General features: G+C 53.3%; 1 protein-coding gene and 1 long non-coding RNA gene across 2 annotated transcripts in view; one reads left to right on the top strand and one right to left on the bottom strand.

Moving 5' to 3' along the window:
• The first annotated feature begins 5312 nt into the window (after positions 1-5312).
• Positions 5313-27255, top strand: sgf29 (SAGA complex associated factor 29). The gene is made up of 10 exons (XM_088637377.1): positions 5313-5687; positions 8775-8852; positions 8980-9055; positions 16503-16575; positions 18289-18353; positions 22123-22252; positions 24267-24413; positions 24875-24910; positions 25839-26001; positions 26784-27255. Exons 2-10 carry the CDS (start codon positions 8778-8780, stop codon positions 26898-26900), a joined length of 882 nt encoding a protein of 293 aa, XP_088493503.1. The 5' UTR covers positions 5313-5687; positions 8775-8777; the 3' UTR covers positions 26901-27255.
• Positions 11116-27550, bottom strand: part of LOC148659560 (uncharacterized) — a 63219-nt gene continuing 46784 nt past the window's right edge. Inside the window, exon 2 of the long non-coding RNA XR_015939740.1 lies at positions 11116-15486. This is a non-coding gene — a long non-coding RNA (uncharacterized LOC148659560). The remainder of the gene's footprint in view (positions 15487-27550) is intronic.

Here is a 27550-nt window from a genome sequence, read left to right as displayed (position 1 = left end):
AGCCTGTCTCTAAATAATAATAACACAGTGTGTGATCTCCTGTCCCAGCCTGAGGAACAGACAGTGAGCCTGTCTCTCAATAATAATAATACAGTGTGTGATCTCCTGTCCCAGCCTGAGGAACAGACAGTGAGCCTGTCTCTCAATAATAATAATACAGTGTGTGATCTCCTGTCCCAGCTTGAGGAACAGACAGTGAGTCTGTCTCTCAATAATAATAATACAGTGTGTGATCTTCTGTCCCAGCCTGAGGAACAGACAGTGAGCCTGTCTCTCAATAATATTAATACAGTGTGTGATCTCCTGTCCCAGCCTGAGGAACAGACAGTGAGCCTGTCTCTCAATAATAATAATACAGTGTGTGATCTCCTGTCCCAGCCTGAGGAACAGACAGTGAGCTCGTCTCTCAATAATAATAACACAGTGTGTGATCTCCTGTCCCAGCCTGAGGAACAGACAGTGAGCCCGTCTCTCAATAATAATAACACAGTGTGTGATCTCCTGTCCCAGCCTGAGGAACAGACAGTGAGCCTGTCTCTCAATAATAATAATACAGTGTGTGATCTCCTGTCCCAGCCTGAGGAACAGACAGTGAGCCTGTCTCTCAATAATAATACAGTGTGTGATCTCCTGTCCCAGCCTGAGGAACAGACAGTGAGCCCGTCTCTCAATAATAATAATACAGTGTGTGATCTCCTGTCCCAGCCTGAGGAACAGACAGTGAGTCTGTCTCTCAATAATAATAATACAGTGTGTGATCTTCTGTCCCAGCCTGAGGAACAGACAGTGAGCCTGTCTCTCAATAATAATAATACAGTGTGTGATCTCCTGTCCCAGCCTGAGGAACAGACAGTGAGCCCGTCTCTCAATAATAATAATACAGTGTGTGATCTCCTGTCCCAGCCTGAGGAACAGACAGTGAGCCTGTCTCTCAATAATAACAATACAGTGTGTGATCTCCTGTCCCAGCCTGAGGAACAGACAGTGAGCCCGTCTCTCAATAATAATAATACAGTGTGTGATCTCCTGTCCCAGCCTGAGGAACAGACAGTGAGTCCGTCTCTCAATAATAATAATACAGTGTGTGATCTCCTGTCCCAGCCTGAGGAACAGACAGTGAGCCCGTCTCTCAATAATAATAATACAGTGTGTGCTCTCCTGTCCCAGCCTGAGGAACAGACAGTGAGCCTGTCTCTCAATAATATTAATACAGTGTGTGATCTCCTGTCCCAGCCTGAGGAACAGACAGTGAGCCTGTCTCTCAATAATAATAATACAGTGTGTGATCTCCTGTCCCAGCCTGAGGAACAGACAGTGAGCCTGTCTCTAAATAATAATAACACAGTGTGTGATCTCCTGTCCCAGCCTGAGGAACAGACAGTGAGCCTGTCTCTCAATAATAATAATACAGTGTGTGATCTCCTGTCCCAGCCTGAGGAACAGACAGTGAGCCTGTCTCTCAATAATAATAATACAGTGTGTGATCTCCTGTCCCAGCTTGAGGAACAGACAGTGAGTCTGTCTCTCAATAATAATAATACAGTGTGTGATCTTCTGTCCCAGCCTGAGGAACAGACAGTGAGCCTGTCTCTCAATAATATTAATACAGTGTGTGATCTCCTGTCCCAGCCTGAGGAACAGACAGTGAGCCTGTCTCTCAATAATAATAATACAGTGTGTGATCTCCTGTCCCAGCCTGAGGAACAGACAGTGAGCTCGTCTCTCAATAATAATAACACAGTGTGTGATCTCCTGTCCCAGCCTGAGGAACAGACATTGAGCCCGTCTCTCAATAATAATAACACAGTGTGTGATCTCCTGTCCCAGCCTGAGGAACAGACAGTGAGCCTGTCTCTCAATAATAATAATACAGTGTGTGATCTCCTGTCCCAGCCTGAGGAACAGACAGTGAGCCTGTCTCTCAATAATAATAATACAGTGTGTGATCTCCTGTCCCAGCCTGAGGAACAGACAGTGAGCCTGTCTCTCAATAATAATAATACAGTGTGTGATCTCCTGTCCCAGCCTGAGGAACAGACAGTGAGCCCGTCTCTCAATAATAATAATAATACAGTGTGTGATCTCCTGTCCCAGCCTGAGGAACAGACAGTGAGCCCGTCTCTCAATAATAATAATACAGTGTGTGATCTCCTGTCCCAGCCTGAGGAACAGACAGTGAGCCCATCTCTCAATAATAATAATACAGTGTGTGATCTCCTGTCCCAGCCTGAGGAACAGACAGTGAGCCCGTCTCTCAATAATAATAACACAGTGTGTGATCTCCTGTCCCAGCCTGAGGAACAGACAGTGAGCCTGTCTCTCAATAATAATAATACAGTGTGTGATCTCCTGTCCCAGCCTGAGGAACAGACAGTGAGCCCGTCTCTCAATAATAATAATAATACAGTGTGTGATCTCCTGTCCCAGCCTGAGGAACAGACAGTGAGCCCGTCTCTCAATAATAATAATACAGTGTGTGATCTCCTGTCCCAGCCTGAGGAACAGACAGTGAGTCTGTCTCTCAATAATAATAATACAGTGTGTGATCTCCTGTCCCAGCCTGAGGAACAGACAGTGAGCCTGTCTCTCAGTAATGTTCTTTGTGTAATATGTTGTGTATAAATGTTTTAAGATGTATTTGAACTGTAAATGTCTGTAGACGTTGGACTGGTTGTATCTGCTTTGGCAACCCTGTGACGGTCACACTAAAGATTCCGCCTGAACTGGAGGAGAGCAAGGGGTTACTATGGAGTGTGGCTCGCTGCTGTAATTACAGACTCCTCCCTCTGACTCACCCTGCCCGCAGGAAGAGAGCACTCCGCTCGTGTTTATTCTTGGAGAGCCTGCTGGAACTTTCCAGACTTGTACTGGATGTTTCTCCGGGAGTCTCGCACTCCTTCCTGTAAATACACCACAGCCCTGTATCAGAGTGAGTGTGAGACAGGAGATCACGCACTGTCTTACCTATAAAAAACAAAAGGGCTCTGGGGCTCCGGACCTGTGCCTGTGGCTGGGAGGTTGCTGGTTCGAATCCCGCGGCCCAGCAGAGGAATCCTCCTCCGTCGGGCCCCTGAGCCAGGAGGCCCTGAACCCCAGCTGCTCCAGGGGCGCTGTATAAATGTGTGTCCCTGCACTCTGACCCCCAGCTTCTCTCCCTGTGTGTGTGTGTGTGTGTGTGTGTGTGTGTGTGTGTGTGTCTCCTGGAGAGCGAGCTGGGATCTGTGAGACGATACCCTCCTCATACAGGAGAATGTAGACGGCCCATACAGTGATCAAGTCCTCTGTCTTATCGATTATTATTACTGAGAGATCAGTGTCTGTTCCTCAGGCTGGGACAGGAGATCACACACTGTATTATTATTATTATTGAGAGACAGGCTCACTGTCTGTTCCTCAGGCTGGGACAGGAGATCACACACTGTATTATTATTATTGAGAGACAGGCTCACTGTCTGTTCCTCAGGCTGGGACAGGAGATCACACACTGTGTTATTATTATTGAGAGACGGGCTCACTGTCTGTTCCTCAGGCTGGGACAGGAGATCACACACTGTATTATTATTATTGAGAGACAGGCTCACTGTCTGTTCCTCAGACTGGGACAGGAGATCACACACTGTATTATTATTATTGAGAGACAGGCTCACTGTCTGTTCCTCAGGCTGGGACAGGAGATCACACACTGTATTATTATTATTGAGAGACAGGCTCACTGTTCCTCAGGCTGGGACAGGAGATCACACACTGTATTATTATTATTGAGAGACAGGCTCACTGTCTGTTCCTCAGGCTGGGACAGGAGATCACACACTGTATTATTATTATTGAGAGACAGGCTCACTGTCTGTTCCTCAGGCTGGGACAGGAGATCACACACTGTGTTATTATTATTGAGAGACGGGCTCACTGTCTGTTCCTCAGGCTGGGACAGGAGATCACACACTGTGTTATTATTATTGAGAGACGGGCTCACTGTCTGTTCCTCAGGCTGGGACAGGAGATCACACACTGTGTTATTATTATTGAGAGACGGGCTCACTGTCTGTTCCTCAGGCTGGGACAGGAGATCACACACTGTATTATTATTATTGAGAGACAGGCTCACTGTCTGTTCCTCAGGCTGGGACAGGAGATCACACACTGTATTATTATTATTGAGAGACAGGCTCACTGTCTGTTCCTCAGGCTGGGACAGGAGATCACACACTGTATTATTATTATTGAGAGACGGGCTCACTGTCTGTTCCTCAGGCTGGGACAGGAGATCACACACTGTATTATTATTATTGAGAGACAGGCTCACTGTCTGTTCCTCAGGCTGGGACAGGAGATCACACACTGTATTATTATTATTGAGAGACAGGCTCACTGTCTGTTCCTCAGGCTGGGACAGGAGACCACACACTGTATTATTATTATTGAGAGACAGGCTCACTGTCTGTTCCTCAGTCTGGGACAGGAGATCACACACTGTATTATTATTATTGAGAGACAGGCTCACTGTCTGTTCCTCAGGCTGGGACAGGAGATCACACACTGATCTGGGAATGTGTTCTGGTTCTGGCTGGTTTGGGGATTCTGGATGCAGATTCCTGGTATAAGTGAGAAATCCTGAATATCATCTCTCTGAAGATTTTCTGTTTTTGTTCCAAGCTGGAGGCAAAGGGTAAAGAGTCACACGATTGCGAAACGTCCCTTCTCTCTGCACGTGCTCTGTTGTTGTTTTTAAGTTTTCAGATGTTCCCGTCTGTACTGAATTAGACTCTGTTCCCTCCCTCCCTCTCTCTCTCCCTCTCCTGCACGTTCTCCACATGCCACTAGAGACAGGACCAGGAGGGGGGGGGGAGGGGTAGGAGAGAGGCAGGAATTTGAATTTGAATAGGAGAGGGCTCCCACACTGCTCTTCTCAAGAGACTACAGCTCCCACACTGCTCTTCTCAAGAGACTACACCTCCCACACTGCTCTTCTCAACAGGCTACAGCTCCCACACTGCTCTTCTCAACAGGCTACAGCTCCCACACTGCTCTTCTCAAGAGACTACACCTCCCACACTGCTCTTCTCAAGAGCCTACAGCTCCCACACTGCTCTTCTCAACAGGCTACAGCTCCCACACTGCTCTTCTCAACAGGCTACAGCTCCCACACTGCTCTTCTCAAGAGACTACACCTCCCACACTGCCATGTTCAAAAGACTACAGCTCCCACAATGCCCTGCTAAAGAGACTACAGCTCCCACAGTGCCCTTCTGACTGGACTATAGGTCCCACACCATCATTCGATCACAAAAACTACAGCTCCCACACTGCCTTGGTCCTCCAGGCCTGGTGGGGAGCGGTGTGACGCTGTCTGTGTGTGTCTGGATCTGGAGGGGTGGTGGTGAAGCACAGCGTCTCCTGTTTAGACAACACGGTTGGACTGGATTTCACGTCGCTGTGGAGGAGCCGTGAGCAAGAGAGCCTCAGCCTCTCTCTCTCCTTTCCCCGCCGGCAGCGCTCGTCCGGCCGGGGCTCTGTGCGTCCCTCGCCGGCACCCGTCGCCGCGGCCTTCCGCGCCCCCGTCACGTGATTGCGGACTCGCTGCTCCGCGGCGGCCTCGGCGCTGGCTCAGTCGGGACCGACAAGTCACAACACAGCGGGTCGTGTGGCGCGGAGCGCGGCAGCGGGACCGGACTCTGGGCCCAGCGAGCGTGAGTACATATCAATGATCGTGATAATGGCGGAGATAGCGACAGTGATAACGGGCTCTGCCCCCGCGGCCGAGGCGATGTCTGTACCCGACCGACAGCCCGGTCCCGCTGCACCGGGCCGGTTCAGAACTGCGCTCCGCCGGGCCTGACTTTGGGTCTGTGGGGGAGGCGGTGAGGCTCTGGGGTCCGGAACCGCCCGGACAGTCTGACTACCTGTGCTTCTGTTTCACCTCCAGACTGACCACCGTGTCCTGGGATCTGTACTGACCAGCGGACTGGACACCCCTACTCTTACTGACAGTGTCCCGGGATCTGTACTGACCAGCGGACTGGACACCCCTACTCTTACTGACGGTGTCTTGGGATCTGTACTGACCAGCGGACTGGACACCCCTACTCTTACTGACAGTGTCCTGGGATCTGTACTGACCAGCGGACTGGACACCCCTACTCTTACTGACGGTGTCTTGGGATCTGTACTGACCAGCGGACTGGACACCCCTACTCTTACTGACAGTGTCCTGGGATCTGTACTGACCAGTGGACTGGACACCCCTACTCTTACTGACGGTGTCCTGGGATCTGTACTGACCAGCTGACTGGACACCCCTACTCTTACTGACAGTGTCCTGGGATCTGTACTGACCAGCGGACTGGACACCCCTACTCTTACTGACAGTGTCCTGGGATCTGTACTGACCAGAGGACTGGACACCCCTACTCTTACTGACAGTGTCCTGGGATCTGTACTGACCAGCGGACTGGACACCCCTACTCTTACTGACAGTGTCCTGGGATCTGTACTGACCAGCGGACTGGACACCCCTACTCTTACTGACGGTGTCTTGGGATCTGTACTGACCAGCGGACTGGACACCCCTACTCTTACTGACAGTGTCCCAGGATCTGTACTGACCTGTGGACTGGACACCCCTACTCTTACTGACAGTGTCCTGGGATCTGTACTGACCAGCAGTCAGGACACCCCTACTCTTACTGACGGTGTCCCGGGATCTGTACTGACCAGCGGACTGGACACCCCTACTCTTACTGACAGTGTCCTGGGATCTGTACTGACCAGCGGACTGGACACCCCTACTCTTACTAACAGTGTCCTGGGATCTGTACTGACCAGTGGACCGGACACCCCTACTCTTACTGACAGTGTCCTGGGATCTGTACTGACCAGCGGACTGGACACCCCTACTCTTACTGACGGTGTCCTGGGATCTGTACTGACCAGCGGACTGGACACCCCTACTCTTACTGACGGTGTCCTGGGATCTGTACTGACCAGCGGACTGGACACCCCTACTCTTACTGACAGTGTCCCGGGATCTGTACTGACCAGCGGACTGGACACCCCTACTCTTACTGACGGTGTCCCGGGATCTGTACTGACCAGCGGACTGGACACCCCTACTCTTACTGACGGTGTCCTGGGATCTGTACTGACCAGCGGACTGGACACCCCTACTCTTACTGACAGTGTCCTGGGATCTGTACTGACCAGTGGACCGGACACCCCTACTCTTACTGACAGTGTCCCGGGATCTGTACTGACCAGTGGACTGGACACCCCTACTCTTACTGACGGTGTCCCGGGATCTGTACTGACCAGTGGACTGGACACCCCTACTCTTACTGACGGTGTCCCGGGATCTGTACTGACCAGCGGACTGGACACCCCTACTCTTACTGACGGTGTCCCGGGATCTGTACTGACCAGCGGACTGGACACCCCTACTCTTACTGACGGTGTCCTGGGATCTGTACTGACCAGCGGACTGGACACCCCTACTCTTACTGACGGTGTCCTGGGATCTGTACTGACCAGCGGACTGGACACCCCTACTCTTACTGACAGTGTCCTGGGATCTGTACTGACCAGCGGACTGGACACCCCTACTCTTACTGACGGTGTCTTGGGATCTGTACTGACCAGCTGACTGGACACCCCTACTCTTACTGACAGTGTCCTGGGATCTGTACTGACCAGCGGACTGGACACCCCTACTCTTACTGACAGTGTCCTGGGATCTGTACTGACCAGTGGACTGGACACCCCTACTCTTACTGACAGTGTCCTGGGATCTGTACTGACCAGCGGACTGGACACCCCTACTCTTACTGACAGTGTCCTGGGATCTGTACTGACCAGCGGACTGGACACCCCTACTCTTACTGACGGTGTCCTGGGATCTGTACTGACCAGCGGACTGGACACCCCTACTCTTACTGACAGTGTCCCGGGATCTGTACTGACCAGTGGACTGGACACCCCTACTCTTACTGACGGTGTCCTGGGATCTGTACTGACCAGCGGACTGGACACCCCTACTCTTACTGACAGTGTCCTGGGATCTGTACTGACCAGCAGACTGGACACCCCTACTCTTACTGACGGTGTCCTGGGATCTGTACTGACCAGCGGACTGGACACCCCTACTCTTATTGACCAGTGGACTGGACACCCCTACTCTTACTGACAGTGTCCTGGGATCTGTACTGACCAGCGGACTGGACACCCCTACTCTTACTGACAGTGTCCCGGGATCTGTACTGACCAGTGGACTGGACACCCCTACTCTTACTGACGGTGTCCCGGGATCTGTACTGACCAGCGGACTGGACACCCCTACTCTTACTGACGGTGTCCCGGGATCTGTACTGACCAGTGGACTGGACACCCCTACTCTTACTGACAGTGTCCTGGGATCTGTACTGACCAGCGGACTGGACACCCCTACTCTTACTGACAGTGTCCTGGGATCTGTACTGACCAGCGGACTGGACACCCCTACTCTTATTGACCAGCGGACTGGACACCCCTACTCTTACTGACGGTGTCCTGGGATCTGTACTGACCAGCGGACTGGACACCCCTACTCTTACTGACAGTGTCCCGGGATCTGTACTGACCAGCGGACTGGACACCCCTACTCTTACTGACGGTGTCCCGGGATCTGTACTGACCAGCGGACTGGACACCCCTACTCTTACTGACGGTGTCCCGGGATCTGTACTGACCGGTGGCCTGGACAGCAGTGGGTTTCAGCGGTCAGTGACCTGTCTGTCTCTCCTCAGATCATGGCTCTGGTCTCTGCTGACACCAAGATCTCTGAGCTGCTGGGAGAGCTGCACCAGCTGATCAAGCAGACGCAGGTGAGAGAGGAGAGAGAGCAGAGCAGGTCTGCCCCCCTGCCCCCCTGTGCCCTGCGCCCCTGCGCCCCTGCGCCCTGCGCCCCTGCGCCCCTGCGCCCCCCCTGTCTGACTGTCTGTCTCGCCACAGGAGGAGCGCTCTCGCAGTGAACACAACCTGCTCAACATCCAGAAGACACACGAGAGGATGCAGACCGAGAACAAGAGTGAGACCCCCTTCTCTCTCTCAGTGCAGTGTTAATGTACTGGAGTGTCCAGTCAGTGTGTCTGTATTAACCCCTCTCTCTCTCAGTGCAGTGTTAATGTACTGGAGTGTCCAGTCAGTGTGTCTGTATGAACCCCTCTCTCTCTCAGTGCAGTGTTAATGTACTGGAGTGTCCAGTCAGTGTGTCTGTTTTAACCCCTCTCTCTCTCAGTGCAGTGTTAATGTACTGGAGTGTCCAGTCAGTGTGTCTGTATTAACCCCTCTCTCTCTCTCAGTGCAGTGTTAATGTACTGGAGTGTCCAGTCAGTGTGTCTGTATGAACCCCTCTCTCTCTCAGTGCAGTGTTAATGTACTGGAGTGTCCAGTCAGTGTGTCTGTATTAACCCCTCTCTCTCAGTGCAGTGTTAATGTACTGGAGTGTCCAGTCAGTGTGTCTGTATGAACCCCTCTCTCTCTCAGTGCAGTGTTAATGTACTGGAGTGTCCAGTCAGTGTGTGTGTATTAACCCCTCTCTCTCTCAGTGCAGTGTTAATGTACTGGAGTGTCCAGTCAGTGTGTGTGTATTAACCCCTCTCTCTCAGTGCAGTGTTAATGTACTGGAGTGTCCAGTCAGTGTGTCTGTATTAACCCCTCTCTCTCTCAGTGCAGTGTTCATGTACTGGAGTGTCCAGTCAGTGTGTCTGTATTAACCCCTCTCTCTCTCAGTGCAGTGTTAATGTACTGGAGTGTCCAGTCAGTGTGTGTGTATTAACCCCTCCCTCTCTCTCAGTGCAGTGTTCATGTACTGGAGTGTCCAGTCAGTGTGTCTGTATTAACCCCTCTCTCTCTCAGTGCAGTGTTAATGTACTGGAGTGTCCAGTCAGTGTGTGTGTATTAACCCCTCTCTCTCTCTCAGTGCAGTGTTAATGTACTGGAGTGTCCAGTCAGTGTGTCTGTATTAACCCCTCTCTCTCTCTCAGTGCAGTGTTAATGTACTGGAGTGTCCAGTCAGTGTGTCTGTATTAACCCCTCTCTCTCAGTGCAGTGTTAATGTACTGGAGTGTCCAGTCAGTGTGTCTGTATTAACCCCTCTCTCTCTCTCAGTGCAGTGTTCATGTACTGGAGTGTCCAGTCAGTGTGTGTGTATGAACCCCTCTCTCTCTCAGTGCAGTGTTACTGTACTGGAGTGTCCAGTCAGTGTGTGTGTATTAACCCCTCTCTCTCTCAGTGCAGTGTTCATGTACTGGAGTGTCCAGTCAGTGTGTCTGTATTAACCCCTCTCTCTCTCTCAGTGCAGTGTTAATGTACTGGAGTGTCCAGTCAGTGTGTCTGTATTAACCCCTCTCTCTCAGTGCAGTGTTAATGTACTGGAGTGTCCAGTCAGTGTGTCTGTATTAACCCCTCTCTCTCTCTCAGTGCAGTGTTCATGTACTGGAGTGTCCAGTCAGTGTGTGTGTATGAACCCCTCTCTCTCTCAGTGCAGTGTTACTGTACTGGAGTGTCCAGTCAGTGTGTGTGTATTAACCCCTCTCTCTCTCAGTGCAGTGTTCATGTACTGGAGTGTCCAGTCAGTGTGTCTGTATTAACCCCTCTCTCTCTCTCAGTGCAGTGTTAATGTACTGGAGTGTCCAGTCAGTGTGTCTGTATTAACCCCTCTCTCTCTCTCAGTGCAGTGTTCATGTACTGGAGTGTCCAGTCAGTGTGTGTGTATGAACCCCTCTCTCTCTCAGTGCAGTGTAACTGTACTGGAGTGTCCAGTCAGTGTGTCTGTATTAACCCCTCTCTCTCAGTGCAGTGTTAATGTACTGGAGTGTCCAGTCAGTGTGTCTGTATTAACCCCCCTCTCTCTCAGTGCAGTGTTAATGTACTGGAGTGTCCAGTCAGTGTGTGTGTATGAACCCCTCTCTCTCTCAGTGCAGTGTTCATGTACTGGAGTGTCCAGTCAGTGTGTGTGTATGAACCCCTCTCTCTCTCAGTGCAGTGTTAATGTACTGGAGTGTCCAGTCAGTGTGTCTGTATTAACCCCCCTCTCTCTCAGTGCAGTGTTAATGTACTGGAGTATCCAGTCAGTGTGTCTGTATGAACCCCTCTCTCTCTCAGTGCAGTGTTAATGTACTTGAGTGTCCAGTCAGTGTGTGTGTATTAACCCCTCTCTCTCTCAGTGCAGTGTTAATGTACTGGAGTGTCCAGTCAGTGTGTCTGTATTAACCCCTCTCTCTCTCAGTGCAGTGTTAATGTACTGGAGTGTCCAGTCAGTGTGTGTGTATTAACCCCTCTCTCTCTCAGTGCAGTGTTCATGTACTGGAGTGTCCAGTCAGTGTGTGTGTATTAACCCCTCTCTCTCTCAGTGCAGTGTTCATGTACTGGAGTGTCCAGTCAGTGTGTCTGTATTAACCCCTCTCTCTCTCAGTGCAGTGTTAATGTACTGGAGTGTCCAGTCAGTGTGTCTGTATTAACCCCTCTCTCTCTCAGTGCAGTGTTCATGTACTGGAGTGTCCAGTCAGTGTGTCTGTATTAACCCCTCTCTCTCTCAGTGCAGTGTTAATGTACTGGAGTGTCCAGTCAGTGTGTCTGTATTAACCCCTCTCTCTCTCAGTGCAGTGTTCATGTACTGGAGTGTCCAGTCAGTGTGTGTGTATTAACCCCTCTCTCTCTCTCAGTGCAGTGTTAATGTACTGGAGTGTCCAGTCAGTGTGTGTGTATTAACCCCTCTCTCTCTCTCAGTGCAGTGTTAATGTCCTGGAGTGTCCAGTCAGTGTGTCTGTATTAACCCCTCTCTCTCTCAGTGCAGTGTTCATGTACTGGAGTGTCCAGTCAGTGTGTGTGTATTAACCCCTCTCTCTCTCTCAGTGCAGTGTTAATGTACTGGAGTGTCCAGTCAGTGTGTGTGTGTATTAACCCCTCTCTCTCTCAGTGCAGTGTTCATGTACTGGAGTGTCCAGTCAGTGTGTGTGTATTAACCCCTCTCTCTCTCAGTGCAGTGTTCATGTACTGGAGTGTCCAGTCAGTGTGTCTGTATTAACCCCTCTCTCTCTCAGTGCAGTGTTAATGTACTGGAGTGTCCAGTCAGTGTGTCTGTATTAACCCCTCTCTCTCTCAGTGCAGTGTTCATGTACTGGAGTGTCCAGTCAGTATGTCTGTATTAACCCCTCTCTCTCTCAGTGCAGTGTTAATGTACTGGAGTGTCCAGTCAGTGTGTCTGTATTAACCCCTCTCTCTCTCAGTGCAGTGTTCATGTACTGGAGTGTCCAGTCAGTGTGTGTGTATTAACCCCTCTCTCTCTCTCAGTGCAGTGTTAATGTACTGGAGTGTCCAGTCAGTGTGTGTGTATTAACCCCTCTCTCTCTCTCAGTGCAGTGTTAATGTCCTGGAGTGTCCAGTCAGTGTGTCTGTATTAACCCCTCTCTCTCTCAGTGCAGTGTTCATGTACTGGAGTGTCCAGTCAGTGTGTGTGTATTAACCCCTCTCTCTCTCTCAGTGCAGTGTTAATGTACTGGAGTGTCCAGTCAGTGTGTGTGTGTATTAACCCCTCTCTCTCTCAGTGCAGTGTTAATGTACTGGAGTGTCCAGTCAGTGTGTCTGTATGAACCCCTCTCTCTCTCAGTGCAGTGTTCATGTACTGGAGTGTCCAGTCAGTGTGTCTGTATGAACCCCCCTCTCTCTCAGTGCAGTGTTCATGTACTGGAGTGTCCAGTCAGTGTGTCTGTATGAACCCCTCTCTCTCTCAGTGCAGTGTTCATGTACTGGAGTGTCCAGTCAGTGTGTGTGTATTAACCCCTCTCTCTCTCTCAGTGCAGTGTTAATGTACTGGAGTGTCCAGTCAGTGTGTGTGTATTAACCCCTCTCTCTCTCAGTGCAGTGTTAATGTACTGGAGTGTCCAGTCAGTGTGTCTGTATTAACCCCTCTCTCTCTCAGTGCAGTGTTCATGTACTGGAGTGTCCAGTCAGTGTGTCTGTATTAACCCCTCTCTCTCTCAGTGCAGTGTTAATGTACTGGAGTGTCCAGTCAGTGTGTCTGTATGAACCCCTCTCTCTCTCAGTGCAGTGTTAATGTACTGGAGTGTCCAGTCAGTGTGTGTGTATTAACCCCTCTCTCTCTCTCAGTGCAGTGTTAATGAACTGGAGTGTCCAGTCAGTGTGTCTGTATGAACCCCTCTCTCTCTCAGTGCAGTGTTCATGTACTGGAGTGTCCAGTCAGTGTGTCTGTATGAACCCCTCTCTCTCTCAGTGCAGTGTTCATGTACTGGAGTGTCCAGTCAGTGTGTCTGTATGAACCCCTCTCTCTCTCAGTGCAGTGTTCATGTACTGGAGTGTCCAGTCAGTGTGTGTGTATTAACCCCTCTCTCTCTCAGTGCAGTGTTAATGTACTGGAGTGTCCAGTCAGTGTGTCTGTATTAACCCCTCTCTCTCTCTCAGTGCAGTGTTCATGTACTGGAGTGTCCAGTCAGTGTGTCTGTATTAACCCCTCTCTCTCTCAGTGCAGTGTTAATGTACTGGAGTGTCCAGTCAGTGTGTCTTTATGAACCCCTCTCTCTCTCAGTGCAGTGTTCATGTACTGGAGTGTCCAGTCAGTGTGTCTGCATGAACCCCTCTCTCTCAGTGCAGTGTTCATGTACTGGAGTGTCCAGTCAGTGTGTCTGTATGAACCCCTCTCTCTCTCAGTGCAGTGTTCATGTACTGGAGTGTCCAGTCAGTGTGTCTGTATGAACCCCTCTCTTTCAGTGCAGTGTTCATGTACTGGAGTGTCCAGTCAGTGTGTCTGTATTAACCCCTCTCTCTCTCAGTGCAGTGTTAATGTACTGGAGTGTCCAGTCAGTGTGTGTGTATTAACCCCTCTCTCTCTCAGTGCAGTGTTCATGTACTGGAGTGTCCAGTCAGTGTGTGTGTATTAACCCCTCTCTCTCTCAGTGCAGTGTTCATGTACTGGAGTGTCCAGTCAGTGTGTCTGTATTAACCCCTCTCTCTCTCAGTGCAGTGTTAATGTACTGGAGTGTCCAGTCAGTGTGTCTGTATTAACCCCTCTCTCTCTCAGTGCAGTGTTCATGTACTGGAGTGTCCAGTCAGTGTGTCTGTATTAACCCCTCTCTCTCTCAGTGCAGTGTTAATGTACTGGAGTGTCCAGTCAGTGTGTCTGTATTAACCCCTCTCTCTCTCAGTGCAGTGTTCATGTACTGGAGTGTCCAGTCAGTGTGTGTGTATTAACCCCTCTCTCTCTCTCAGTGCAGTGTTAATGTACTGGAGTGTCCAGTCAGTGTGTGTGTATTAACCCCTCTCTCTCTCTCAGTGCAGTGTTAATGTCCTGGAGTGTCCAGTCAGTGTGTCTGTATTAACCCCTCTCTCTCTCAGTGCAGTGTTCATGTACTGGAGTGTCCAGTCAGTGTGTGTGTATTAACCCCTCTCTCTCTCTCAGTGCAGTGTTAATGTACTGGAGTGTCCAGTCAGTGTGTGTGTATTAACCCCTCTCTCTCTCAGTGCAGTGTTAATGTACTGGAGTGTCCAGTCAGTGTGTCTGTATGAACCCCTCTCTCTCTCAGTGCAGTGTTCATGTACTGGAGTGTCCAGTCAGTGTGTCTGTATGAACCCCCCTCTCTCTCAGTGCAGTGTTCATGTACTGGAGTGTCCAGTCAGTGTGTCTGTATGAACCCCTCTCTCTCTCAGTGCAGTGTTCATGTACTGGAGTGTCCAGTCAGTGTGTGTGTATTAACCCCTCTCTCTCTCTCAGTGCAGTGTTAATGTACTGGAGTGTCCAGTCAGTGTGTGTGTATTAACCCCTCTCTCTCTCAGTGCAGTGTTAATGTACTGGAGTGTCCAGTCAGTGTGTCTGTATTAACCCCTCTCTCTCTCAGTGCAGTGTTCATGTACTGGAGTGTCCAGTCAGTGTGTCTGTATTAACCCCTCTCTCTCTCAGTGCAGTGTTAATGTACTGGAGTGTCCAGTCAGTGTGTCTGTATGAACCCCTCTCTCTCTCAGTGCAGTGTTAATGAACTGGAGTGTCCAGTCAGTGTGTCTGTATGAACCCCTCTCTCTCTCAGTGTAGTGTTCATGTACTGGAGTGTCCAGTCAGTGTGTCTGTATGAACCCCTCTCTCTCTCAGTGCAGTGTTCATGTACTGGAGTGTCCAGTCAGTGTGTCTGTATGAACCCCTCTCTCTCTCAGTGCAGTGTTCATGTACTGGAGTGTCCAGTCAGTGTGTCTGTATGAACCCCTCTCTCTCTCAGTGCAGTGTTCATGTACTGGAGTGTCCAGTCAGTGTGTCTGTATGAACCCCTCTCTCTCTCAGTGCAGTGTTCATGTACTGGAGTGTCCAGTCAGTGTGTCTGTATTAACCCCTCTCTCTCTCAGTGCAGTGTTAATGTACTGGAGTGTCCAGTCAGTGTGTGTGTATTAACCCCTCTCTCTCTCAGTGCAGTGTTAATGTACTGGAGTGTCCAGTCAGTGTGTCTGTATTAACCCCTCTCTCTCTCTCAGTGCAGTGTTCATGTACTGGAGTGTCCAGTCAGTGTGTCTGTATTAACCCCTCTCTCTCTCAGTGCAGTGTTAATGTACTGGAGTGTCCAGTCAGTGTGTCTTTATGAACCCCTCTCTCTCTCAGTGCAGTGTTCATGTACTGGAGTGTCCAGTCAGTGTGTCTGTATGAACCCCTCTCTCTCAGTGCAGTGTTCATGTACTGGAGTGTCCAGTCAGTGTGTCTGTATGAACCCCTCTCTCTCTCAGTGCAGTGTTCATGTACTGGAGTGTCCAGTCAGTGTGTCTGTATGAACCCCTCTCTTTCAGTGCAGTGTTCATGTACTGGAGTGTCCAGTCAGTGTGTCTGTATTAACCCCTCTCTCTCTCAGTGCAGTGTTAATGTACTGGAGTGTCCAGTCAGTGTGTGTGTATTAACCCCTCTCTCTCTCTCAGTGCAGTGTTAATGTACTGGAGTGTCCAGTCAGTGTGTGTGTATTAACCCCTCTCTCTCTCTCAGTGCAGTGTTAATGTACTGGAGTGTCCAGTCAGTGTGTGTGTATTAACCCCTCTCTCTCTCAGTGCAGTGTTCATGTACTGGAGTGTCCAGTCAGTGTGTCTGTATGAACCCCTCTCTCTCTCAGTGCAGTGTTCATGTACTGGAGTGTCCAGTCAGTGTGTCTGTATGAACCCCTCTCTCTCTCAGTGCAGTGTTAATGTACTGGAGTGTCCAGTCAGTGTGTGTGTATTAACCCCTCTCTCTCTCAGTGCAGTGTTAATGTACTGGAGTGTCCAGTCAGTGTGTCTGTATGAACCCCTCTCTCTCTCAGTGCAGTGTTCATGTACTGGAGTGTCCAGTCAGTGTGTCTGTATTAACCCCTCTCTCTCTCAGTGCAGTGTTCATGTACTGGAGTGTCCAGTCAGTGTGTCTGTATTAACCCCTCTCTCTCTCAGTGCAGTGTTAATGTACTGGAGTGTCCAGTCAGTGTGTCTGTATTAACCCGTCTCTCTGTCTGTCTCTTCAGCGTCTCCATATTACCGGACGAAGCTCAGGGGGTTGTATACCACAGCGAAGGCTGACGCAGAGGCTGAGTGCAGGTGAGTGAGACGGGTGTTTTGGAGTGGGTGTGGGTGTTACCTGCAGGTCTCGCCAGCTCGTCGGATCAGTGAGTGAAAGTTTGCAGGAGGCCGGATCCCCGGCAGGGGTGCTTCACTCTGACCTCCTGTCTCTCCTGTCTCAGTATACTCCCACACTCTGACCTCCTGTCTCTCCTGTCTCAGTATACTCCGACACTCTGACCTCCTGTCTCTCCTGTCTCAGTATACTCCGACACTCTGACCTCCTGTCTCTCCTGTCTCAGTATACTCCGACACTCTGACCTCCTGTCTCTCCTGTCTCATGATTTCTCAGACACACTGACACTCTGACCTCCTGTCTCTCCTGTCTCAGTATACTCCGACACTCTGACCTCCTGTCTCTCCTGTCTCAGTATACTCCGACACTCTGACCTCCTGTCTCTCCTGTCTCGGTATACTCCGACACTCTGACCTCCTGTCTCTCCTGTCTCAGTATACTCCGACACTCTGACCTCCTGTCTCAGTATTCTCAGACACTCTGACACTCTGACCTCCTGTCTCTCCTGTCTCAGTATACTTCGACACTCTGACCTCCTGTCTCTCCTGTCTCAGTATACTTCGACACTCTGACCTCCTGTCTCTCCTGTCTCAGTATACTCCTACACTCTGACCTCCTTTCTCTCCTGTCTCAGTATACTCCGACACTCTGACCTCCTGTCTCAGTATACTCCGACACTCTGACCTCCTGTCTCTCCTGTCTCAATATACTCCGACACTCTGACCTCCTGTCTCTCCTGTCTCAGTATACTCCGACACTCTGACCTCCTGTCTCTCCTGTCTCGGTATACTCCCACACTCTGACCTCCTGTCTCTCCTGTCTCGGTATACTCCCACACTCTGACCTCCTGTCTCTCCTGTCTCAGTATACTCCCACACTCTGACCTCCTGTCCCCCCTGTCTCGGTATACTCCCACACTCTGACCTCCTGTCTCTCCTGTCTCGGTATACTCCCACACTCTGACCTCCTGTCTCTCCTGTCTCGGTATACTCCCACACTCTGACCTCCTGTCTCTCCTGTCTCAGTATTCTCCGACACTCTGACCTCCTGTCTCCTGTCTCAGTATACTCCGACACTCTGACCTCCTGTCTCTCCTGTCTCAGTATACTCCGACACTCTGACCTCCTGTCTCTCCTGTCTCAGTATACTCCCACACTCTGACCTCCTGTCTCTCCTGTCTCAGTATACTCCCACACTCTGACCTCCTGTCTCTCCTGTCTCGGTATACTCCCACACTCTGACCTCCTGTCTCTCCTGTCTCGGTATACTCCCACACTCTGACCTCCTGTCTCGGTATACTCCCACACTCTGACCTCCTGTCTCTCCTGTCTCGGTATACTCCCACACTCTGACCTCCTGTCTCTCCTGTCTCGGTATACTCCCACACTCTGACCTCCTGTCTCTCCTGTCTCAGTATACTCCCACACTCTGACCTCCTGTCTCTCCTGTCTCAGTATACTCCGACACTCTGACCTCCTGTCTCTCCTGTCTCAGTATACTCCGACACTCTGACCGCCTGTCTCTCCTGTCTCAGTATTCTCCGACACTCTGACCTCCTGTCTCAGTATACTCCGACACTCTGACCTCCTGTCTCTCCTGTCTCAGTATTCTCCGACACTCTGACCTCCTGTCTCAGTATACTCCGACACTCTGACCTCCTGTCTCTCCTGTCTCAGTATACTCCGACACGCTCTCGACAAGATCGCCGAGATCAAGTCACTGCTGGAGGAGAGACGCATTGGTGAGTCTGTGTGTGTGTGTGTGTGTGTGTGTGTGTGGGGCAGCCCTTACATATCGATCCTGTCTTTAGGGGCGCTGTGTCTCGGGGTGTGAGGGTGGCGCTGTCTGTAGGGGCGCTGTGTCTCGGGGTGTGAGGTGTGAGGGTGGTGCTGTCTGTAGGGGCGCTGTGTCTCGGGGTGTGAGGTGTGAGGGTGGTGCTGTCTGTAGGGGCGCTGTGTCTCGGGGTGTGAGGTGTGAGGGTGGTGCTGTCTGTAGGGGCGCTGTGTCTCGGGGTGTGAGGTGTGAGGGTGGCGCTGTCTGTAGGGGCGCTGTGTCTCGGGGTGTGAGGTGTGAGGGTGGTGCTGTCTGTAGGGGCGCTGTGTCTCGGGGTGTGAGGTGTGAGGGTGGTGCTGTCTGTAGGGGCGCTATGTCTCGGGGTGTGAGGTGTGAGGGTGGTGCTGTCTGTAGGGGCGCTGTGTCTCGGGGTGTGAGGGTGGCGCTGTCTGTAGGGGCGCTATGTCTCGGGGTGTGAGGTGTGAGGGTGGTGCTGTCTGTAGGGGCGCTGTGTCTCGGGGTGTGAGGTGTGAGGGTGGTGCTGTCTTTAGGGGCGCTGTGTCTCGGGGTGTGAGGGTGGTGCTGTCTGTAGGGGCGCTGTGTCTCGGGGTGTGAGGTGTGAGGGTGGTGCTGTCTGTAGGGGCGCTGTGTCTCGTGGTGTGAGGGTGGTGCTGTCTGTAGGGGCGCTGTGTCTCGGGGTGTGAGGTGTGAGGGTGGTGCTGTCTGTAGGGGCGCTGTGTCTCGGGGTGTGAGGTGTGAGGGTGGTGCTGTCTGTAGGGGCGCTGTGTCTCGGGGTGTGAGGTGTGAGGGTGGTGCTGTCTGTAGGGGCGCTATGTCTCGGGGTGTGAGGTGTGAGGGTGGCGCTGTCTGTAGGGGCGCTGTGTCTCGGGGTGTGAGGTGTGAGGGTGGCGCTGTCTGTAGGGGCGCTGTGTCTCGGGGTGTGAGGTGTGAGGGTGGTGCTGTCTGTAGGGGCGCTGTGTCTCGGGGTGTGAGGTGTGAGGGTGGTGCTGTCTGTAGGGGCGCTATGTCTCGGGGTGTGAGGTGTGAGGGTGGTGCTGTCTGTAGGGGCGCTGTGTCTCGGGGTGTGAGGGTGGCGCTGTCTGTAGGGGCGCTATGTCTCGGGGTGTGAGGTGTGAGGGTGGTGCTGTCTGTAGGGGCGCTATGTCTCGGGGTGTGAGGTGTGAGGGTGGTGCTGTCTGTAGGGGCGCTGTGTCTCGGGGTGTGAGGGTGGCGCTGTCTGTAGGGGCGCTATGTCTCGGGGTGTGAGGTGTGAGGGTGGTGCTGTCTGTAGGGGCGCTGTGTCTCGGGGTGTGAGGGTGGCGCTGTCTGTAGGGGCGCTATGTCTCGGGGTGTGAGGTGTGAGGGTGGTGCTGTCTGTAGGGGCGCTATGTCTCGGGGTGTGAGGTGTGAGGGTGGTGCTGTCTGTAGGGGCGCTGTGTCTCGGGGTGTGAGGTGTGAGGGTGGTGCTGTCTGTAGGGGCGCTGTGTCTCGGGGTGTGAGGTGTGAGGGTGGTGCTGTCTGTAGGGGCGCTGTGTCTCGGGGTGTGAGGGTGGCGCTGTCTGTAGGGGCGCTATGTCTCGGGGTGTGAGGTGTGAGGGTGGTGCTGTCTGTAGGGGCGCTATGTCTCGGGGTGTGAGGTGTGAGGGTGGTGCTGTCTGTAGGGGCGCTGTGTCTCGGGGTGTGAGGTGTGAGGGTGGTGCTGTCTGTAGGGGCGCTGTGTCTCGGGGTGTGAGGTGTGAGGGTGGTGCTGTCTGTAGGGGCGCTGTGTCTCGGGGTGTGAGGTGTGAGGGTGGTGCTGTCTGTAGGGGCGCTGTGTCTCAGGGTGTGAGGTGTGAGGGTGGCGCTGTCTGTAGGGGCGCTATGTCTCGGGGTGTGAGGTGTGAGGGTGGCGCTGTCTGTAGGGGCGCTGTGTCTCGGGGTGTGAGGTGTGAGGGTGGTGCTGTCTGTAGGGGCGCTGTGTCTCGGGGTGTGAGGGTGGTGCTGTCTGTAGGGGCGCTATGTCTCGGGGTGTGAGGTGTGAGGGTGGTGCTGTCTGTAGGGGCGCTGTGTCTCGGGGTGTGAGGTGTGAGGGTGGTGCTGTCTGTAGGGGCGCTGTGTCTCAGGGTGTGAGGTGTGAGGGTGGCGCTGTCTGTAGGGGCGCTATGTCTCGGGGTGTGAGGTGTGAGGGTGGCGCTGTCTGTAGGGGCGCTGTGTCTCGGGGTGTGAGGTGTGAGGGTGGTGCTGTCTGTAGGGGCGCTGTGTCTCGGGGTGTGAGGTGTGAGGGTGGTGCTGTCTGTAGGGGCGCTGTGTCTCGGGGTGTGAGGGTGGCGCTGTCTGTAGGGGCGCTATGTCTCGGGGTGTGAGGTGTGAGGGTGGTGCTGTCTGTAGGGGCGCTGTGTCTCGGGGTGTGAGGGTGGTGCTGTCTGTAGGGGCGCTATGTCTCGGGGTGTGAGGGTGGTGCTGTCTGTAGGGGCGCTGTGTCTCGGGGTGTGAGGGTGGTGCTGTCTGTAGGGGCGCTGTGTCTCGGGGTGTGAGGTGTGAGGGTGGTGCTGTCTGTAGGGGCGCTGTGTCTCAGGGTGTGAGGGTGGTGCTGTCTGTAGGGGCGCTGTGTCTCGGGGTGTGAGGTGTGAGGGTGGTGCTGTCTGTAGGGGCGCTGTGTCTCGGGGTGTGAGGGTGGTGCTGTCTGTAGGGGCGCTGTGTCTCGGGGTGTGAGGGTGGTGCTGTCTGTAGGGGCGCTGTGTCTCGGGGTGTGAGGGTGGTGCTGTCTGTAGGGGCGCTGTGTCTCGGGGTGTGAGGGTGGTGCTGTCTGTAGGGGCGCTGTGTCTCGGGGTGTGAGGGTGGCGCTGTCTGTAGGGGCGCTATGTCTCGGGGTGTGAGGTGTGAGGGTGGTGCTGTCTGTAGGGGCGCTGTGTCTCGGGGTGTGAGGGTGGCGCTGTCTGTAGGGGCGCTATGTCTCGGGGTGTGAGGTGTGAGGGTGGTGCTGTCTGTAGGGGCGCTATGTCTCGGGGTGTGAGGTGTGAGGGTGGTGCTGTCTGTAGGGGCGCTGTGTCTCGGGGTGTGAGGTGTGAGGGTGGTGCTGTCTGTAGGGGCGCTGTGTCTCGGGGTGTGAGGTGTGAGGGTGGTGCTGTCTGTAGGGGCGCTGTGTCTCGGGGTGTGAGGTGTGAGGGTGGTGCTGTCTGTAGGGGCGCTGTGTCTCGGGGTGTGAGGTGTGAGGGTGGTGCTGTCTGTAGGGGCGCTGTGTCTCGGGGTGTGAGGGTGGTGCTGTCTGTAGGGGCGCTGTGTCTCGGGGTGTGAGGTGTGAGGGTGGTGCTGTCTGTAGGGGCGCTGTGTCTCGGGGTGTGAGGTGTGAGGGTGGTGCTGTCTGTAGGGGCGCTGTGTCTCAGGGTGTGAGGGTGGTGCTGTCTGTAGGGGCGCTGTGTCTCGGGGTGTGAGGTGTGAGGGTGGCGCTGTCTGTAGGGGCGCTGTGTCTCGTGGTGTGAGGGTGGTGCTGTCTGTAGGGGCGCTGTGTCTCAGGGTGTGAGGGTGGTGCTGTCTGTAGGGGCGCTGTGTCTCGGGGTGTGAGGTGTGAGGGTGGTGCTGTCTGTAGGGGCGCTGTGTCTCGGGGTGTGAGGGTGGTGCTGTCTGTAGGGGCGCTGTGTCTCGGGGTGTGAGGGTGGTGCTGTCTGTAGGGGCGCTGTGTCTCGGGGTGTGAGGGTGGTGCTGTCTGTAGGGGCGCTGTGTTAACCCCTCTCCCTCTCCCTCTCCCCCTCCCCGCTCAGCGGCGAAGATGGCGGGGGTGTACAGTGACAGTGACCCCCCCAGGAAGACGATGCGTCGGGGGGTGCTCATGACCCTGCTACAGCAGTCCGCCATGACGCTGCCCCTGTGGATCGGCAAGCCTGGAGAGAGGTGAGACAGCACCTGTCTGAGCTCCTGACTCCTCTCACTCCTCTCCTCTCTTCCTGTCTGTCTCCCTCTCACTCTCCTCCTGCCTCTCTGTGAGCTCTCACCCTCCTCCTGTCTCTCTCTCTGAGCTCTCACCCTCCTCCTGTCTCTCTCTCTCTCAGCTCTCACCCTCCTCCTCCTCCTCTCTCTCTGTGAGCTCTCACCCTCCTCCTCCTGTCTCTCTCTCTGTGAGCTCTCACCCTCCTCCTGTCTCTCTCTCTCTCAGCTCTCACCCTCCTCCTGTCTCTCTCTCTGTGAGCTCTCACCCTCCTCCTGTCTCTCTCTCTGTGAGCTCTCACCCTCCTCCTCCTGTCTCCCTCTCTGTGAGCTCTCACCCTCCTCCTGTCTCCCTCTCTGTGAGCTCTCGCCCTCCTCCTCTCTCTCTGTGAGCTCTCGCCCTCCTCCTCTCTCTCTGTGAGCTCTCGCCCTCCTCCTCTCTCTCTGTGAGCTCTCAACCTCCTCCTCTCTCTCTGTGAGCTCTCACCCTCCTCCTGTCTCTCTCTGTGAGCTCTCACCCTCCTCCTCCTGTCTCCCTCTCTGTGAGCTCTCACCCTCCTCCTGTCTCCCTCTCTGTGAGCTCTCACCCTCCTCCTGTCTCCCTCTCTGTGAGCTCTCACCCTCCTCCTCCTCTCTCTCTGTGAGCTCTCACCCTCCTCCTGTCTCTCTCTGTGAGCTCTCACCCTCCTCCTCCTGTCTCTCTCTGTGAGCTCTCACCCTCCTCCTCCTCTCTCTGTGAGCTCTCGCCCTCCTCCTGTCTCTCCTGTGAGCTCTCACCCTCCTCCTGTCTCTCTCTCTGTGAGCTCTCACCCTCCTCCTCCTCTCTCTCTCTCTGTGAGCTCTCACCCTCCTCCTCCTCTCTCTCTCTCTGTGAGCTCTCGCCCTCCTCCTGTCTCTCCTGTGAGCTCTCACCCTCCTCCTGTCTCTCTCTCTGTGAGCTCTCACCCTCCTCCTGTCTCTCTCTGTGAGCTCTCACCCTCCTCCTCCTCTCTCTCTGTGAGCTCTCACCCTCCTCCTGTCTCTCTCTCTCTCTCTGTGGGCTCTCGCCCTCCTCCTGTCTCTCTCTCTGTGAGCTCTCACCCTCCTCCTGTCTCTCTCTGTGAGCTCTCACCCTCCTCCTCCTCTCTCTGTGAGCTCTCACCCTCCTCCTCCTCTCTCTCTGTGAGCTCTCGCCCTCCTCCTCCTCTCTCTCTGTGAGCTCTCACCCTCCTCCTCCTCTCTCTCTGTGAGCTCTCGCCCTCCTCCTCCTCTCTCTGTGAGCTCTCACCCTCCTCCTGTCTCTCTCTCTGTGAGCTCTCACCCTCCTCCTGTCTCTCTCTCTGTGAGCTCTCACCCTCCTCCTCCTCCTCTCTCTGTGAGCTCTCACCCTCCTCCTGTCTCTCTCTGTGAGCTCTCACCCTCCTCCTCCTCTCTCTCTGTGAGCTCTCACCCTCCTCCTCCTCTCTCTCTGTGAGCTCTCACCCTCCTCCTCCTCTCTCTCTGTGAGCTCTCACCCTCCTCCTCCTCCTCTCTCTCTCTCAGCTCTCACCCTCCTCCTCCTCTCTCTCTCTCAGCTCTCACCCTCCTCCTCCTCTCTCTCTGTGAGCTCTCACCCTCCTCCTGTCTCTCTCTGTGAGCTCTCACCCTCCTCCTCCTGTCTCTCTCTGTGAGCTCTCACCCTCCTCCTCCTGTCTCTCTCTGTGAGCTCTCACCCTCCTCCTCCTCTCTCTCTGTGAGCTCTCGCCCTCCTCCTGTCTCTCTCTCTCTCTCTGTGAGCTCTCACCCTCCTCCTGTCTCTCTCTCTCTCTCTGTGAGCTCTCACCCTCCTCCTCTCTCTCTGTGAGCTCTCACCCTCCTCCTGTCTCTCTCTCTCTCTCTGTGAGCTCTCGCCCTCCTCCTGTCTCTCTCTCTCTCTCTGTGAGCTCTCGCCCTCCTCCTGTCTCTCCCGTGTGAGGTTGTGTCCTGGGCCTGACTGCTCTCTCTCCTCTCCCTGCGCTGCCAGTCCTCCACCACTGTGTGGCGCTGTGCCGGCCAGCAGTGACTACGTGGCGCGGCCGGGCGACAAGGTGGCGGCGCGGGTCAAGGCGGTGGACGGCGACGAGCAGTGGATCCTGGCCGAGGTCGTGAGCTACAGCCACTCCACCAACAAGTGAGCGCGCCTTCCATTAACCAATTAACCAATTAACCAATTATCTGCCATCGCTGCCTTAGAGGCTCGGGCTGGGAATGCACAGCTGGTCCGGTGGCTCAGGTCCGGTCCTGTTGGACCAGGAGGACAGTCGGTCCGGTGGCTCAGGTCTGGTCCTGTTGGACCAGGAGGACAGCCGGTCCGGTGGCTCAGGTCCGGTCCTGTTACACCAGGAGGACAGCCGGTCCGGTGGCTCAGGTCCGGTCCTGTTGGACCAGGAGGACAGCTGGTCCTGTGGCTCAGGTCCGGTCCTGTTGGACCAGGAGGACAGCCGGTCCGGTGGCTCAGGTCCGGATCTGTTGGACCAGTGTTGTCCAGTGCTGTCCAGTTAGCTGGGAGCTGCAGGGCTGTTTAGTACAGGGATCACTCTGTGTGTCCCTCTGTGTGTCCCCTACAGCACCGATTCTCTCTCTGTCTTTCAGGTATGAAGTTGATGATATTGATGAAGAAGGAAAAGAGTAAGTAAACTTCCTGTCTGTCCAGTCAGTGTGTTTGTATGAACCCCTCTCTCTCTCTCAGTGCAGTGTTAATGAACTGGAGTGTCCAGTCAGTGTGTGTGTATTAACCCCTCTCTCTCTCAGTGCAGTGTTAATGTACTGGAGTGTCAGTCAGTGTGTCTGTATTAACCCCTCTCTCTCTCAGTGCAGTGTTAATGAACTGGAGTGTCCAGTCAGTGTGTGTGTATTAACCCCTCTCTCTCTCTCAGTGCAGTGTTAATGTACTGGAGTGTCCAGTCAGTGTGTCTGTATTAACCCCTCTCTCTCTCAGTGCAGTGTTAATGTACTGGAGTGTCCAGTCAGTGTGTCTGTATTAACCCCTCTCTCTCTCAGTGCAGTGTTAATGTACTGGAGTGTCCAGTCAGTGTGTCTGTATTAACCCCTCTCTCTCTCAGTGCAGTGTTAATGTACTGGAGTGTCCAGTCAGTGTGTCTGTATGAACCCCTCTCTCTCTCAGTGCAGTGTTAATGTACTGGAGTGTCCAGTCAGTGTGTGTGTATTAACCCCTCTCTCTCTCAGTGCAGTGTTAATGTACTGGAGTGTCCAGTCAGTGTGTCTGTATTAACCCCTCTCTCTCAGTGCAGTGTTAATGTACTGGAGTGTCCAGTCAGTGTGTGTGTATTAACCCCTCTCTCTCTCTCAGTGCAGTGTTAATGTACTGGAGTGTCCAGTCAGTGTGTGTATTAACCCCTCTCTCTCTCAGTGCAGTGTTAATGTACTGGAGTGTCCAGTCAGTGTGTGTGTATTAACCCCTCTCTCTCTCAGTGCAGTGTTAATGTACTGGAGTGTCTAGTCAGTGTGTCTGTATTAACCCCTCTCTCTCTCAGTGCAGTGTTAATGTACTGGAGTGTCCAGTCAGTGTGTCTGTATTAACCCCTCTCTCTCTCAGGAGACACACTCTGTCCCGGAGGAGGATCATCCCTCTGCCCCAGTGGAAAGCGAACCCGGAGACGGACCCTGAGGCTCTGTTCAGCAAAGACCAGCTGGTTCTGGCTCTGTACCCTCAGACCACCTGCTTCTACAGAGCGCTGATACACACACCCCCCCACCGGGTACCTGTCTCTCTCTCTCTCCTCTCAATTCAGTTCAGTTCAAGGTGCTTTATTAGCATGACCGATAGGTACAATCAGTGTTGCCAAAGCAAATAAAAATAATAAAATTAACATGGAACAAAACAAAAAATAGAAGTAAAATAAAATCTACAGACATGTTACAGACATTTACAACAAAGACATATTATAAAATATTGACATGCAGTGGGAGCACAGCCTGTCCTCTCTGGACAGCCAGGTCTGCCTGTGTCCAGTGTGTGTGTCCAGGCTGTAGTCACTGAGCCTGTCCTCTCTGGACAGCCAGGTCTGCCTGTGTCCAGTGTGTGTGTCCAGGCTGTGGTCACTGAGCCTGTACTTCGTCAGGGTCTGTTTCTGTTTGTTATTTTTTATTTTGGTCAAATATTCAGCTAGTGTGTATTGTCTGTTTAGGGTTCTGTAGCATTCCAGTTTATGTTGTGTTTGTGTGTGTGTGTCCCAGTGTGTGAGATATTGCTGTTTGATCTGTGCTGTGATGTGGTTGAGTCTGGGTTGTGGTGCTCTAGCAGTCTGTCTCTCTCTCACTGCGTGTCTCTGTGTCTGTCTGTCTCTCTCTCTCACTGCGTGTCTCTGTGTCTGTCTGTCTCTCTCTCTCACTGCGTGTCTGTGTGTCTGTCTGTCTCTCTCTCTCACTGCGTGTCTGTGTGTCTGTCTGTCTCTCTCTCACTGCGTGTCTCTGTGTCTGTCTGTCTCTCTCACTGCTGTCCCTGGATATTGACTCTCTGTGTCTGTGTTGTGACTCCCAGCCACAGGACGATTACTCTGTGCTGTTTGAAGACACCTCCTATGCTGATGGATACTCTCCGCCCCTGAACGTGGCTCAGAGATACGTCGTCGCCTGCAAGGAGACCAAGAAGAAGTGATGATGGAGAGGGAGAGAGGGAGGGAGAGTACTCTCTGTGTGTGTGTGTAGATTGTGAGTGTATATAGTGTGTACAGTGAGGGAGTGTGTGACAGGACAGTCTTTTCTCCTGTCACACAGATGCACAGGAGTCTGAGTGTAAGAGTGAGTGTGTGTGTGCGCGCTCAGATGAGTCTGAGTGTGTTCTGTATTCTGAGTGTGAGTGTGAGTGTGAGTGTGAGTGTGAGTGTGAGTGTGAGTGTGAGTGTGAGTGTGAGTGTGAGTGTGAGTGTGAGTGTGAACACTACCAGCCTGTATTTACCTGTCTGGTCTGGTTTTATCGCTGTGTGTCACTCGTCTGAATAAACGAGTCCCCCTACCCCTGTGTGTCCTGGTGAATCACAGCGCAGACAGACACACAGACAGACAGACGCACACAGACGTGGTGTGGGCTGGGGGAGAGAGGGAGACACAGACACAGACGTGGTGTGGGCTGGGAGAGAGAGAGGGAGACACAGACACAGACGTGGTGTGGGCTGGGAGAGAGAGAGGGAGACACAGACACAGACGTGGTGTGGGCTGGGAGAGAGAGGGAGACACAGACACAGACGTGGTGTGGGCTGGGAGAGAGAGGGAGACACAGACACAGACGTGGTGTGGGCTGGGAGAGAG

Source organism: Lepisosteus platostomus, chromosome 6, assembly GCF_059453375.1.
Source record: "Lepisosteus platostomus isolate fLepPlt1 chromosome 6, fLepPlt1.hap1, whole genome shotgun sequence".
NCBI lineage: Eukaryota > Metazoa > Chordata > Actinopteri > Semionotiformes > Lepisosteidae > Lepisosteus > Lepisosteus platostomus.
Note: the sequence above shows the minus strand (reverse complement) of the source record. Positions and strands in the feature narration are given on the sequence as shown.

Excerpts from the sequence above, each read along its gene's own strand:
- sgf29 (XM_088637377.1), top strand. The coding sequence starts at position 8,778 with ATGGCTCTGGTCTCTGCTGACACCAAGATCTCTGAGCTGCTGGGAGAG. Across the intron at positions 22,253-24,266 it reads ATCGGCAAGCCTGGAGAGAG|TCCTCCACCACTGTGTGGCG; the intron begins GTGAGACAGCAC and ends CTGCGCTGCCAG. Across the intron at positions 24,911-25,838 it reads ATTGATGAAGAAGGAAAAGA|GAGACACACTCTGTCCCGGA; the intron begins GTAAGTAAACTT and ends TCTCTCTCTCAG.